Raw genomic sequence first — 15,258 nt, forward strand, 5'->3', positions numbered from 1 at the left:
CATTGTGCAAGAAATTGTGCAAGCCCTCATGTAAAACAATACACAACTTAAGATATCAATACACAGCTTATAAACAAGTACAAAGACTTTAAAACTATATTTAACTGTTTTTTTCTCTGTCTCTCTCTCTCTCTCTCTCTCTCTCTCTCTGTCTCTCTCTCTCTCTCTCTGTCTCTCTCTCTCTCTCTCTGTCTCTCTCTTTTTTCTTTGTAAATTTAAATGTCAAACGTGTTGACTATTGAGAAGAAATTATCTAAACAGTATATCTGACTGATAGTGTGCATTTGAGTTTTCTGAAAGCATGGTCTTTAAACAATGATGATCCATTCGGTGAAACATCTGAACCATTATCATCTTTACAAACCATTCATTGAAACTTGTTCTGCAAGCTCTCAGGTCAAAGGTAAAACCCTTTATGTATGAATTTAAATAAAATTTTAGCAAGTGAAGTATCTCAGTGTGAGTGTGTTGCTGTTCATATTTTATGTTCTTATTTTACAAAATCAAAACAATCAAACCATTATCTAACAAGACACATAAAAAGGATAGTTCACCCAAAAAATGAAATTTAAGTCATAATGAGTCATAATGTACTTATCCTTGTGTTGTTACAAAACCTTATGACTTGTAGCACAAACTTAACACAGCTCTTTTCTATTCTTTAACATTTAATAGTGGCCACATCTGTTTAGATAGATAAAAGTTTTCATTTTTGAATTGAATGTAATATATATTTATACCATTTTATAACAAATCTAGTAAACGTTGTGTCATATATTTTGGTACATTTACATTGTACATTATAAAGAATGATTTGCTTAGCCTAAAAAACAGATTACAAGGAAGAATTTTCAGCTGAAACTAACCAACCTGAGGCCAAATCTAGTTTTATGCAAGTCAACGGCTACCGTCACTTTAAGAGTCAAAAAACATATACAGGCAAAACAAAATTAATACTCGTGGCTCCTGGCAGTCCATTGAGTTGTTATGAAATTAAACAATTGGTCTGTGTGTTACAGTTATGGCTTGTTTATCTTAGTTTCATGGACTTCTAGTTTTGTTTTCATGTCACATGTGTTACGAATACAGCTCCCCCGGTGCATCCTCGGGGCCACCGGAGGGAGCCGTCACCCGAATATTGACTCATACTATCTGGACTCCATTACCCATAGGCCCGCATTCCTGGGACTGATCACTTCCGCACCTGCATCCGATCACACTCACACTCACACTATTTAAGACACACACACACCATCGCAAAGACTTGATTTGCTGTAAGTGATCATATCTGCGCGTTTCTTTGTGGATTGATTTTCTGTTATTACCTGGACTGTTTATCTCTGCTGAACCACCGCCGCCTGCCTTGATTACGGCCTGTTCTTTGATTCTGTGATTGTTTGCCGCCTGTCTCGACCCTTGCCTGTGACCCGACTCTGTCCCATTGCTGCCAGCCTCGACCATTGCCTGTCCCTGTTTACGGTACTGTCTTGCCCCTGTCTGTTACCATTGCCTTTTTAATAAAAGCTGTAAATGGATCCACTGTTTACTGACCCATCATTACAACATGTCTTCCTTTGTTCTTTTTTCCCGCCACCCTTTAGTTGTCACAGTAATTCATTTAATCATCACAGGTGTTCATCATTAGTTCCCTCATTAACCTTGTATTTAAGTTCCTGCCTTTTTACCCTTTAGTTGTCTGGTATTGTTTGTGTGAAAGCTTGTGTGAACCTGCTTTGTAGAACACTGTTACGTTGTTGGATTACCTTTAAGCCTTGTTAATAAACCTTGTTGGATTTCTACATTCGTCTTCGTCTTCGTCTTCCTGGGAGCGATATGTAACAGAAATCCCGGACCAAGAATGAAAAGAGCAAAGGACTTTGCCTCTATTAATGTTGCCCCGATGAAGGGCAACAAATTATTTTTGGAAGGAGGAACTGTTTTTGTGTTCCAGAACGGCAGAGATGTGGAGCTTTACGTGGAGGAGTTCCTCAACATCTGCCATCACGCCACCTGCGACGACGTCTGTTTAATGGAGCGACTTGTGTGGTCTGGACGAAGATCTCCGCTTCGTCATGCCCCGCGGTGATCCCTGCTGGACCCTAGTGAGCTACATCAATTTTGCGCTGTGGATGATCAAATCCAAGTTCACAGTGGGCGAAGCAGAGGATTCCAGCAGCCTCATCCAGCCACACCCCACAGACGTCTCGCAAGCCGACCCAGAGCACAGCCCACCAGCACCCATCACTGTGGAGATGACGACGCCTGAGCCCCCCCGCAGACGGAGAGCTCCATCCTAGGATGGAGCCTGCAACCACAGCGCCCAGTAGAGCCCCTCTGACCAGGGATGTGAACCGGCAACAGCCGTCCCGGTGGGGATATTGGTGGAGATCGACACTGGAGAAGATTGGCTAATAGACTGGAACACAGAGGTACTGCTTCCCACCCTGTCTTACCCTCCTCTCTCACCTCTACCATTGAGCACTGCAATTTCGCCAGCCCTGCCTCAGCTTTCTTCCTGCAGTCCCTCGTCTTCCCCAGTGTTTATTGACAGTAAGGTGAAGTCTCCATGCCTGCACTCTACAGCATCGGCAGATCTAGTTGATCCTATAGCTCAGCCTCCGGCCTCTGATTCCCTTGTAACAACTCGGACTATTGACAAGTTGGCTTCACCTTGCTTCCTACCACCCTCGACTCCATCAGAGACCCTCCTCCATGAAACTACACCAGGCTCCCCTGTCCCGTCAGCTCGCCCTTGGTCAGTCGTCACCCTTGCGCCACGGACTTACGAGCCTCCCGCTGCGCTTCGGCTCTCCACCCCTATGGCTGCAGTGGGATCCTCCTTCCTCCCGGACTCGCCTAGGTCCATGGTCGCACTGGCTCCGCTTCAGGTCTCAGGAACGCTGATGTTCCCACGAAGGTCAACCACGCCTACTCCTTGGCTCCTCCCTCCTTTGACACCGCTGTGGGCTGTCTTCATCACCTCTGCTCTGGGTCAGTTCCATCTGGCCATTCCTCCCATTACCGCCCCCATGGATGCTTCCTCCATCCATTCCTCCATGGAGTCTCTGCCTCTTGGCCTGCCTGTCTCTGCCTGTCTTGTCCGGTCCTGATCTCCCACACCTGTCGCTCATTCCCTCTACGCTTTATATGCCCAGCTGTGTCTCCCCCTGTTGTCAGTTGATCACTTCATGTCGCGTGGACGTTACATGTCTGCATTGCATTTTTGCTCTGTGTCTCATCTGTTTTATTTTGTGTTCAGGACCCTTAGACAAGGAGTTTTCCAGCAAGTCATTTTCTCTTGCTGGGCTCGTACTCGTCTTCTGCTGGGTAATCCTGTCACCTGCTTTCTCGGTGGTCTCTCCTGCCATTGTCTGCTGTGTGTGCGCAGATACCATGAGAGCCACCAGTTTCCTCAAACTGTCACCTGTTACTTTGACTGTTTCATTTTTGTGTGTCAAGCTCATTTCTATCACAGTGCTCATTGACTTTTTCCCTACAGCCTTCCTGCTTCTTGATGGAGATGTAATGACTGAGACAAATCAGACACAATTATTTGTTAGTTCACCAGTAGTTTTAAGCTCACTCTGGGATTTGACTGTCCCCATCCCCGAGAAGTCCTCAGTTACAAGTTTATTGCACCGAGGAATGTGCTGCCACATTGAGAGCAGAGAAGAGACACAGGAAATCTGCATCTTCCCTGCATTTTCCACACAGATCAAAGACATGGACATGAACAGGCATAATCCCAGGAAATGGTATCTATCAAAACAATATATTTAGAGTTTGTAAAATACACAGTGATGTCTATAAAAGCGGAAATAACAACCCTTTCCATTATAACTTGACAACACGTTTAATTCATATCAGATACACATTGTGAAAGTAACTTAAAAGCTTACTCTATTCGTCCCCAGTTCACCGGATAAATTCACGGGTTGTAAATCCAACAGATCCGATTCTCTGTGCGTTGCAAACTAACGCAATCGTTATAAAGGTGTTAAAACAGCAAAACACATCCACTTGCACATATTTGGCAATCGGAATATTACATATTTCATGCTATAGTTAACAAATTTGTGAATATTTTGAATAAAAAAGGAAAAATTACATGAAAGCAGATCATCATTCATACAGTGCTGCGGTGTGTCACATAACAAGCAATGACACGTCACCATGGAAACCATAAAGTGATACATTCTAAATAACAGTCGCCTTAAACTCATGCTGGGGGGTCAGCCAGAATATTTGAAACTTACGTGCGAAAGGGTTAATTGATTCTGGGGCGGAGGGTGATTTCATGGATATTGGACAGGATGAGCACTTGGGCATTTCACATTCTCTCTTGGCAGAGCCGATTTCAGCCAGAACACTTTGTGGTACCCCCCTCACAAGAATTACTCATTACACAAGGCTTGTTAACCTCACCATTTCTGGGAATCATGCTGAGGAGATTCATTCCCTATTGAGTTTCTCCTTCTGCTCCAGTCGTTTTGGGCCACACTTGGCTGGTTAAGCACAACCCTCACATCGACTGGGCTCTTAATTCCGTATTGGCATGGAGCCCATTCTGTTTGTCTCAGTGTTTGGTGTCTGTTTCTTCCCCTTTAAGGTCTGTTTCTGTGTTCCAGGAGGAACCGGTGAGCCTGGCGAGTGTACCAGAGGCTTACCATGATTTGAGAGCAGTGTTCAGTAAGTCCAGAGCTTCATCTCTTTCTTCCGCACCGCCCGTACGACTGTGCAATAGAATTATTACCTGGCACTTCTCCACCCAAGGGGTGCCTATATTTCGCTCTCCGATCCTGAGAGGGAGGCCATGGAGAGATACATCAGCAATTCTCTATTAGCCGATATATTTTCCTCTCCTGCCGGGGCGGGGTTCTTCTTCATGGGGAAGAAAGATTATCGGAGGCTGAATGACATCACGGTAAAGAATAGCCACCCTTTGCCGTTGATGTCTTCAGCATTCAAACTCTTTCAGGGAGCAACCATTTTTACGAAGTTGGACTTACACAATGCTTACCACTTGGTTCGGATTAGGAAGGGCGACAAATGGAAGACCACTTTTAATACCCCTACAGGTCACTTTGAATATTTCGTCATGCCCTTTGGACTCTCAAACTCCCCAGCGGTCTTCCAGGCACTTGTGAATGACATGCTCAGAGATATGGTCGACCGATTTGTATTTGTTTACCTCGACAACATCCTGATCTTTTCCCAGAACAAGCGCGACCATGTTCAGCACATCAGGTGAGTATTACAGCAGCTACTCGAGAATCATTTATTCGCTAAAGTGGAGAAGTGCAAATTCAATTCAATTAGAAATGGCATTTGAAAAACTAAAGAGCCGCTTTGTTTCGGCTCTGATTCTCACTAACCCCGACCTGTCTCGTCAATTCAAGTAAATTAAACAAGAAAACAATGAAACAAATAAGCAAAAGCACAATGGAATATCTGCTGCCTTTGACATCACTGCTCAAGAAAGTAATTAGTAGGGCTCTAGTCCAGAGCTCTCACATAAACAATTCACATACATAATTTAATTTGATGTGACCCTAACAGTATACATGCCTATTCTCTAGTCATTCAGTGTATGATTTGGTAACTTCTTAATGTGGTACATTATGGGATTGAATGACTGAACTATATAATTTAAATTGTTGTTTCAGACACCACTATGAAATGTGTCAAACCTGAAACAGGGAACAACTAAAAATGGGCAATTTTGGACACAGTTTCAGTTTGACAACCAGGTTTAAATTAGGCATGGTGTTCTGGTTTATGTATCTTTCACAGTCTGCCCATCTGAATGTTTGTACTTCCTTACTACACACTTCTCACTCTCATTCTTACTAACGTGAGAACAACAACAAAAAACTTCACTAGTCACAAAATAATTTCAAGAGCCATCGATTTTTCTTGAAACACAATATGATCATGGCATGCAAAGTTATGGAAAAAGTAGAAAAAAAATTTAGCTGATGACTCATAAGGCCATTTTGCACGTTCAGCAACATTCCTTCAGCCCCATGCAAACATAATCCATTCATCTCTTTCTGTGAGGATTATGTGCTTTTTTTTTTTAACCTGCCCAAAATATTCATTACTATGGCTATAGACCACTGACAAATGCGGGCATCTTTGTACAACAATACTAGTATAGAGAACACACAATTCATTAATTCAAGTTAGACATCAAGGTTATAATGTCTCTGCAGAAATACATAAAAAACTGAAAACTGCATTTAGACTATATGAGCTAAAGGAGTGACAATAGGCTATGAACTTCTCCAACACAAAGTTAACATGCTTACAATGAAACCTTTGTCAGAAAAGCTACAGATCTGGCAACTAATAGATAAGATAATCAGTTTCCTCAATGAGACCACTATTAGTTTCAAAATACAGTGTAAGACACATGATACTTGTTACTTTAAATTTTCCTTAATGTTTAAAAATGTATTTTGTTTTAAAAACATCTTGGTGTACAACAAAATGTACAAACTTTTTGACCGAATGCTCTTTTTGACTAATATCAGACAATCACTCTTTCCAGGAAGATGATAGCCACACCTCTGCTGTGTAACTACTGTGACTTTTTGCAGAGGTTAGCCCTTCCCCTTTGTATGATTTGTTAGCTGTCGCTTCCTGACACACTTTTCTGGTATATTAACAAGAGAGGCTGTTTTATACCTCACTCACACAGATCTCCTCTCCTGGCAGTTGTTAATGGCAGGTTATAATCTTAAATAAATTAACATGACATTTAACAATCAGATGATTCTGAAAATAATCTCCATCCTTTCTGTGACTACAGCCATGTCCATCCTCTTGATGAACTATCCAGAACAAAGGAAAATTTGTCCTCGCAAGGAAAAGCTGGTCTTGAATCACTTCCTGAAGCAGGATATTAGAGAAGTACAGGCTTGTTCTGCTATTATTCAAGGAGATGTGGACGGAGTGGACAAGGAAAATTTCAGGAAACTTCTGACCTCGAAAAAAAGAACATCTCTGCTATCCGAGTCATACTATCTCAATGCAACCAAGGATTGTCCATCCTACATCCAAGACAGAGGGTTTCTGACAGTTTCTCTCAGTAAAGAGGAGAAAGATTTCCCTATTGCTTACTCCATGGTGATCCATGAGAAGATTGAGATGTTTGAAAGGCTCTTAAGAGCCATTTATACTCCTGACAATGTGTACTGTGTTCATGTGGACCAGAGGTCTCCTGAGATCTTTAAAGAAGCAGTTAAGGCCATTGTGTCCTGCCTGACAAATGTGTTTGTGGCCAGCAAACTGGAGAATGTGATCTACGCCTCCTGGTCTCGAGTTCAAGCGGACATCAACTGCATGCAGGATCTGCTCAAGTCACCTGTCCAGTGGAGGTATCTGCTCAACACCTGTGGCACTGATTTCCCCATCAAAACCAATGCAGAAATAGTTGAGTCTCTAAAATACCTGAATGGAAGGAACAGTATGGAGTCCGAGGCCGTAGACTCCAAAAAGGGGCGCTGGCAGTATCATCACAATGTTACGAATGTTGTGACTCGGACCAATGTTAAAAAGTCACCTCCGCCAATTAAGAGCCCTATGTTCGCAGGAAATGCTTACTTTGTGGTTTCAAGAGAGTTTGTGAATCACATTTTCAAAAGCAAAGAGGTTCAAGAATTCATGGAATGGGAGAAAGACACATACAGTCCAGATGAACACATGTGGGCTACGTTACAGCGGATGCCTTCAGTACCAGGATCCAACCCTTCAAACAGAAAGTACGAGCAATCGGACATGAACGCAATTGCTCGTCTAGTTAAATGGAGCTACCATGAAGGAGATCTAAAGAGTGGGGCTCCCTACCCACCATGCACTGGGAAGCACAGACGGGCGGTGTGTGTCTATGGAGCTGGGGACTTGAAATGGATTGTGAGGCAACACCATCTTTTGGCAAACAAGTTTGATCCAGAAGTAGATGATGTAGCTATCAAATGTATGGAGGCTTTTTTAAGGTACAAAGCTATTTATGGTCGATCATTACTAACAGTTGATAAATCTGACATTATTTTATGATGTTTTTAATGTTTTAAAATGTTTGTAAATATTAGATAATTAAATTAAATTAATACTTTGGGTTTTAAAAATCATTTGTGCTTTTTTGTAGTGAAGCTTTCTTTGTGTTACACATAATACTTCATATAAAGATGTGATATTAATGAATTTAAATCAGAATTAAAATATTAACAGAGTACAAAAAAGAAAAGATCTCACAAGCAAAGGTAAGAGATTATATATAATTTAGATGTGTGTCTGTGACACAAGGTACCTGAATTTATGATAAACCAACTACTACTTGCATGATATTGTGAGGTAACGTATAACAAATATATTTATAACTGCAAATTTATGTCAACATAGAAGATATGAAACAGAAATAGGAGCAAACACAGGATGTGGTTAATATGTGACCAGAAGAGCAGTCAACACATGCACAGACAGAAGAATTTCTTACACCTATATAATGTCTTACAAAGCAGCTGTTTAGATGTATAGATATAGCATATGTGTGAAGTCACAGCAAAAAAGTGTTGGGAAATACCTTTGGAAGAGAGACCCTTACAAAAATTAAGTTTTTTCAAGTGTGCATTAGTAGGGGGAAAGTGGGGTATTTTTACTTTTGTGGTCCTCAAGATAAGGGAAAATGAGGCAGAAGTACAATGATAGTATTTCAAGTAATTTCAGGATGTTTCTGTCATGATCATGAGTTGGAGTGCCCCGTTTAGCCACCAGAGGGCACTCCAACGTGGACTTTTGTCACCTGCCTGAACTACAATTCCCATACTCACTTCTGGACTCATTATCCCACTCATTGCACTCAGCTGTTTTTTGTTTCATCATTAGTGTCTGTCTATTTATACTCAGTTGTTTCTGTCCTTGGTTGTGGTTTGTTGTATTGTGACGTGCACTTTTGTTTCTCTGGCCTTTTGTTTTGTGGATTTTGACCCCTGCCTGTTTTGGATGTACAATTGTGGATTGCCCAATAAATGCTGCAATTGGATCTTTTACATCTTGTTCTTGTGCACCCGTGACAGTTTCCTATCAGTTTTAATGATCAGAATACATCTATGACAAAGGGTTCAGAAAATATGGCTTCTTATAAAAAAAAGTGTTCCTCTGGCTCAATTTACCCCAGGTTAGGGGTAAGTTGATCCGAGACAGTGGGTGGGTGTAAGCTGACCATCTAACTGAATCTGAATCAAACCCATGTGAAATTTTAACGATAATATACCTATTTTAAAAAAAAATTCAAATTTCCTTTTACAAATATTCTTTGTAAAATAATTTTTTTTTTTAAGCTAAATTAAACAACATAAAACCAACCAAATGAAGTTGAAATTTCAGTATCTTTAATTGTTTGCATTTCTGAAACAATATGTTGAACATTTTAGTCAAAAGGTTCTTGACATGGTAGTTTTTCTGCAATGTTGACCATGTTAGGCCATTAGAGACTACAGGTGGACAGATATATATGATTAAACATCCTCTGGTTCATATCAAAGAAGGATTTGGTGTACTTGTACACTGTTCCTATCAAATAAACTTGAGAATAAAGAAAAACTAAACCAGCTGTGTAATATTACATTGAAATGACACCAGTTTATACTTCAGATTTAACTTAGCACGCTGGGTTTTTCTCCTAGGGGGTTTTTTCCACCCCTGGGAGTCAGCCAACATTGGCTTAATGTAGCACCATCTTGTATATGTTACATATTACCACGCTTGCTTGTACAGCTTATTTTTAACCACTTCCCTTTTTTCTGTGCTTCTAATATGTAAAGCTGCTTTGAAACAATTACCAATTGTAAAAGTGCTATATAAATAAATTTGACTTGACTTGACTTGACTTAAATTCATTGCCTTATGGTGGGGTAAGTTAAAACTCTGGCTCAATTTACCCCACAGCATTTGGCTCACTTTGCCCCATAGCTGCCATTTTAGGAAAAGCTAGCTAGCTTACCAATTCAGAATAATATTTAGCTAAATGACTTGCATGGTTTTATATGTTGCTTAATCACCAATATGCATCATAAATAGTTTTAGACCTGGACAAATTTGCTTTGATGTAACAGCCACTACATCTGTTATGTTAAATTTTTAATTTGACAAGCCAAAAACATTTTTTAAAGTAAATAAGCCCATGTGCTTCTCCTTTTCACAGTCTGGCAGAAATGATGGGTGGTTCTAAAATATATGGTCACATGACAATAAAATGGTACAATTGCCAAGATACAGGGGGTGGGTCAACTTACCCACTGGCTCATCTTACCCCACTCTTCCCTATACTTCTTTCAAACTAAAAGTAAAGTATACTTTCAGTCTACCTTTTATGTACTTCTCAGAAATATACTTTATGCACTTCTACTGCTGTATATTTGGCAAATACTCGTGTACTCAATTTTTCATTTATTTAATTAAGCATAATTAATTATTCTAAGTATACTTGGCTTGTAGCTGTGTTTACTCTTTTGATTGAGTAGTATATCCTCTTATATCGTAATCCTTTGACTTTTCTCTTCAAAAATTCTCGTTTTATACTTCTAATTTGTGACCAGTGTTTTGTTTTGCTCTCTCCTCTGCGCTTCTGTCATGTCAGAGTTCACCCTTTCGCCATAAATTGATGCGTACAGCCATCTGTTGGGATCTAGTTATTTTAGTTTTTAAAGTGGATATTTTTCTCACACAAAATGCATCACTTTTCTTCAGTAGGCCTTTATTAACCCCCCAGAGCCATGTGGTTATCACTGATTCAGGCTGCGGCCCCTTTAAATCATGCACTCCCTGCCCCCCGAGCTCTCGACTATAATACAGTGCATTTACAAAGTTCACACAGCTAATATAACCCTCAAATGGATCTTTACAAGATGTTCGTCATGCATACTATATTTTTACATTTGATTCTGAATGAGTTTGATAGTGCTCCATGGCTAAAGCTAACATTACACACTGTTGGAGAGATTTATAAAGAATGAAGTTGTGTTTATGAATTATACAGAGCAACGGTTCTCGTCTCTGTGAATACAGTAAGAAACATTGGTAACTTTGACCACATTTAACAGTACATTAGCAACGTGCTAACGAAACATTTATAAAGACAATTTACAAATATCACTAAAAATATCATGTAATCATGGATCATGTCAATTATTATCGTTCCATCTGCCATTTTTTGCTATTTTTCTTGCTTGCTTACCTAGTCTGATGATTCAGCTGTGCACCGATCCAGACGTTAATACTGGCTGCCCTTGTCTAATGCCTTGAACATGGGCTGGCATATGCAAATATCGGGGGCGTACATATTAATGATCCCGACTGTAACGTAACAGTCCGTGTTATGTTGATATTCGCCTGTTTTCCGGAGGTCTTTTAAACAAATGATATTTACTCAAGGAGGAGGAAACAATGGTGTTTGAGACTCACTGTATGTCATTTCCATGTACTGAACTCTTGTTATTCAACTATGCCGAGGTAAATTAATTTTTTTATTCTAGGGCACCTCTAATATAACTCTCATTGTATTCGCCTGAAAGAAGAAAATCATATCCACCTAGGATGGCTTGAGGGTGAGTAAATCATTTTCATTTTGGGGTGAACGAATCCCTTAACCCTTGAGCTGAGAGCTTTAAAGTTGGAGGTTTTTTTTTTTTTTTAAATAACAAATTTTCCTAAACCTTCTCGCCCCAAGAGGCCAGCAACCACAGCTAGTCTGCACTGGAAACCTGACCAGTGAATCCCACCAGTTTGTTATTGTTGCCAAAAATGACAAAGTTGTATTTCATTGGAAGATAAGAGCTTTCCTGTGGCTTGGATAAGTGTGTAAAATGCCTTTCATAATGTTGGGAACATGGGCTGGCATATGCAAAAATTGGGGGCGTACATATTAATGATCCCGACTGTTACATAACAGTCGGTGTTATGTTGAGATTCGCCTGTTCTTCGGAGGTCTTTTAAAGAAATGGGATTTATATAAGGAGGATGAAACAATGGAGTTTGAAACTCACTGTATGTCATTTCCATGTACTGAACTCTTGTTATTTGACTATGCCAAGATAAATTAAATTTTTCATTCGAGGGCACCTTTAATATTTTGATGATTACTTTTAGGCTACTTGTATACTGTGGAAAAGATGGCGGAGTACAGACTTGTAAAAAGTCCTTCTGGTCTGCCACAATCATCAGATAAAGGGTTATCTGCCTAATAAAACTGGAAAAAGAACTGTTTCTGCAGTTTGAGTTTTGTTTTTATTGTTAATATTCAATGAAAGTTAATGTTTTGACCTCAAAAATTGTTTACTCTATGTTTTATTTTGTGTAAAACAACACATTTTAGGTGTAAGAATTGAACACAGTCTGAGTCAATTTTAACACATTCTTTCTAAGAGTGTAAAATAAACTGAAGATGTCAAATTTTAAGTGGTTAACCCTGATAGACCTTGCTTGTAGATGCCTTAAGCACTCTATTAGAAAAGCTATCTTTTGCTACTGACAGCCATTCAAAAATAACTGTGTGTTGTGTCTTTCTTTTACAAAGAGTATATTCATTTATACATTTTCAATATATCAGAGTAGATGTTTTACCAGTGACCAATTTTGCGATGAGAGATCTTAAAAGCATGAAATGGGACTCTATGCAGCCTTTCATGTCAAGGCTTGTTTATTATGGAGCCAATCATCGTCATCACATTTTTTTTTTTATATATATATATATATATTTTTTTTTTTTTTTTTCAATTATTATTGCTTCTGCATAATGATTAATCACAGCCGAATTGATAGTCTCAAAGCTGTGTTGTGGGGTTCTGTGTTAACCGAGCAACTACAACTAACCTCCACACTGAAATAATTACAAATCTTGTTTGATAAGCTGATTTTTTGGTGACCTCTGCTGGAGACTCCTTTAAATAGACTCTAATTTAATAGACTAGAACTGTATGCGAATATAGTGCCATGTAGAAGAAACTCTTCTACAGAATGGCATTATGTTGAAGCTTCTTTTCACCGAACCTAATGTGGACTCCCAAAGCAGATAGCGCAGATAAGCAGATAACTTCCAAAAACTGCAATAGCAGTAGGCCAACCCAAGGCTGACATTGCTTAAGTTGTACGTCATTACAACAGACTAGGAATAATGACAGAATGTTGATTTTATACTCACCAGTCACCAGTATCTTTCTTTCTTCAGTGAAACACTAAGCAGCATTTCCGTGCAATACAAGAGTACGGTGATTTAAACAGCAAGCACGAAAAAAGAAAATAACAGTATCACAAAAGTAGTGAATAACTGGTATGTAATCTTCCAAGTATTCTGAAGCCATATGAATGATTTGTGAGAGAAACCACTGAGTCGTTTTTCGGAGCACTTAAGTAGTTACAGTGCGCCAGAGGACGCCTTTGATAATAATAATTTTACTTTGTAACCATACATATGCACTTTGTCAGATGTTTCTTGTTTATGATAGGTTTTGTGTTCTGTCAAATTTAAATTGAGCAAATGATGACATAAAATTATATTTTATAAATGCCAGATTGAGGCGAGTTGATACCTTTTAAAGTAAAAATAAAAATGTATACACTTTATTAATTACAATATCTGCTGGCCAAAAGGTAGATTTTTTATTATCTTTATTTTGTGCTTTGTAATTATTTTTGTGACTTTGTTTACATTTTTTGCCTATAAAGCCTGTTCAATGATGACGGATTTCTTTGTAAAAACTTACCCCATGTAATATAGGCTAAAAACATGCCCGACTGTTTGGGCAGATACATGGTAGGCTATTTTTTTAAATGCTTTTTGTAGCTTGTGTGTGTCTTTACAAAAATATACTAAACATATTCACTAAATCGCTTGTATCCATTAGTATTCTTTATCTACATTTATACAACCTGCATTTGACTGTACAGACAACATCCTTATAAGCATGTTTTTGCCTCTACATATAGCTATGATGAAAGGAAATGTCACTTAATTTTCTCCATAAGGGAATCTAAAATCTGTGGCTAGGAACCAGGGCTTCCCCATAGATGAGCGGTCCCTACCTTGCCTACTGTTTCCACCTTAGCTATTGCCGAATCTCTGTGGTATATGAACCTGAGAGGCTGTTTCATACCTTAGTGGCATAGCGAGAGTAGTTTCTGGAAGGTCTGGTCTGGTCAGAGTACAACACTGTCCCTCTATCTGCTGAACTACATAAGGAAGGATTGCCCTTCTCATGGGAAACTGGAATTGAATCACTTCCTAAAGCAGGATGTTGGAGAACTACAGGCTTGTTCTGCTATTATCCAAGGAGACATGGACGGAGTGGACAAAGACATTTTCAGGAAGCTCCTGACCTCGAAAAAAGAACATCCCTGCTATCCGAGTCATTCTATCTCAACGTACCCAAGGATTGTCCATCCTACATCCGAGGGTTTCTGACGGTTTCTCTCAGTAAAGAGGAGAAAGATTTCCCTATTGCTTATTCTATGGTGATACATGAGAAGATGGAGATGTTTGAAAGGCTCTTAAGGGTCATTTATACTCCTGACAATGTGTACTGTGTTCATGTGGACCAGAGGTCTCCTGAGATCTTTAAAAAAGCAGTTAGGGCCATTGCATCCTGCCTGACAAATTTGTTTGTGGCCAGCAAACTGGAGAATGTGATCTACGCCTCCTGGTCTCGAGTTCAAGCGGACATCAACTGCATGCAGGATCTGCTCAAGTCACCTGTCTAGTGGAGGTATCTGCTCAACACCTGTGGCACTGATTTCCCCATCAAAACCAATGCAGAAATAGTTGAGTCTCTAAAACACCTGAATGGAAGGAACAGTATGGAGTCCCAGTCTAGGGATGTCCCGATCACATTTTTTTGCCCTCGAGTCCAAGTCTGAGTCATTTGATTTTGATTATCTACCGATACCGAGTCCCGATCCGATACTTCTATAATACATGAAAAAGAATAAAGAAGAGCGAAAAAACAGATGCAGGATCCATTAACAGTGCTTTTCAGGTATCTAACAGTAGATTTCACATACAGAAAATGGATAAAGTAATCAAATATAAAATATCACTGCATATTATCTTTACTGTATAAAATAAATAAAGATTAATCATTATTGAAGTTACAAAAACTATTCAGTCAAGAGCAGTGAGTGATTTCTTTGTTATTTGTTGTTTGATTTAACATTAAAAACAGGCAGCAGGAATAGTTTTTTTCCCTATAAGACATGCACGAT

General features: G+C 39.4%; 2 protein-coding genes and 1 pseudogene across 2 annotated transcripts in view; all 3 read left to right on the plus strand.

The window, feature by feature from the left end:
• The window catches only part of LOC137015427 (beta-1,3-galactosyl-O-glycosyl-glycoprotein beta-1,6-N-acetylglucosaminyltransferase 3-like), a 31,544-nt gene extending 24,682 nt beyond the window's left edge, over window positions 1–6,862 (plus strand). Inside the window, exon 3 of the mRNA XM_067380386.1 lies at window positions 6,815–6,862. The gene's annotated coding sequence lies outside the window, so the exon portion shown is untranslated. The remainder of the gene's footprint in view (window positions 1–6,814) is intronic.
• Window positions 6,674–8,061, plus strand: LOC137015428 (beta-1,3-galactosyl-O-glycosyl-glycoprotein beta-1,6-N-acetylglucosaminyltransferase 3-like). The gene has a single exon (XM_067380387.1). It carries the CDS (start codon window positions 6,757–6,759, stop codon window positions 8,059–8,061), a length of 1,305 nt encoding a protein of 434 aa, XP_067236488.1. The 5' UTR covers window positions 6,674–6,756.
• A 5,725-nt stretch (window positions 8,062–13,786) lies between these two features.
• On the plus strand, window positions 13,787–14,913 carry LOC137014797 (beta-1,3-galactosyl-O-glycosyl-glycoprotein beta-1,6-N-acetylglucosaminyltransferase 3-like; annotated as a pseudogene).
• Window positions 14,914–15,258: the final 345 nt, after the last annotated feature.

The sequence above is a fragment of the Chanodichthys erythropterus genome, chromosome 24 (genome assembly GCF_024489055.1).
Source record: "Chanodichthys erythropterus isolate Z2021 chromosome 24, ASM2448905v1, whole genome shotgun sequence".
Lineage (NCBI taxonomy): Eukaryota > Metazoa > Chordata > Actinopteri > Cypriniformes > Xenocyprididae > Chanodichthys > Chanodichthys erythropterus.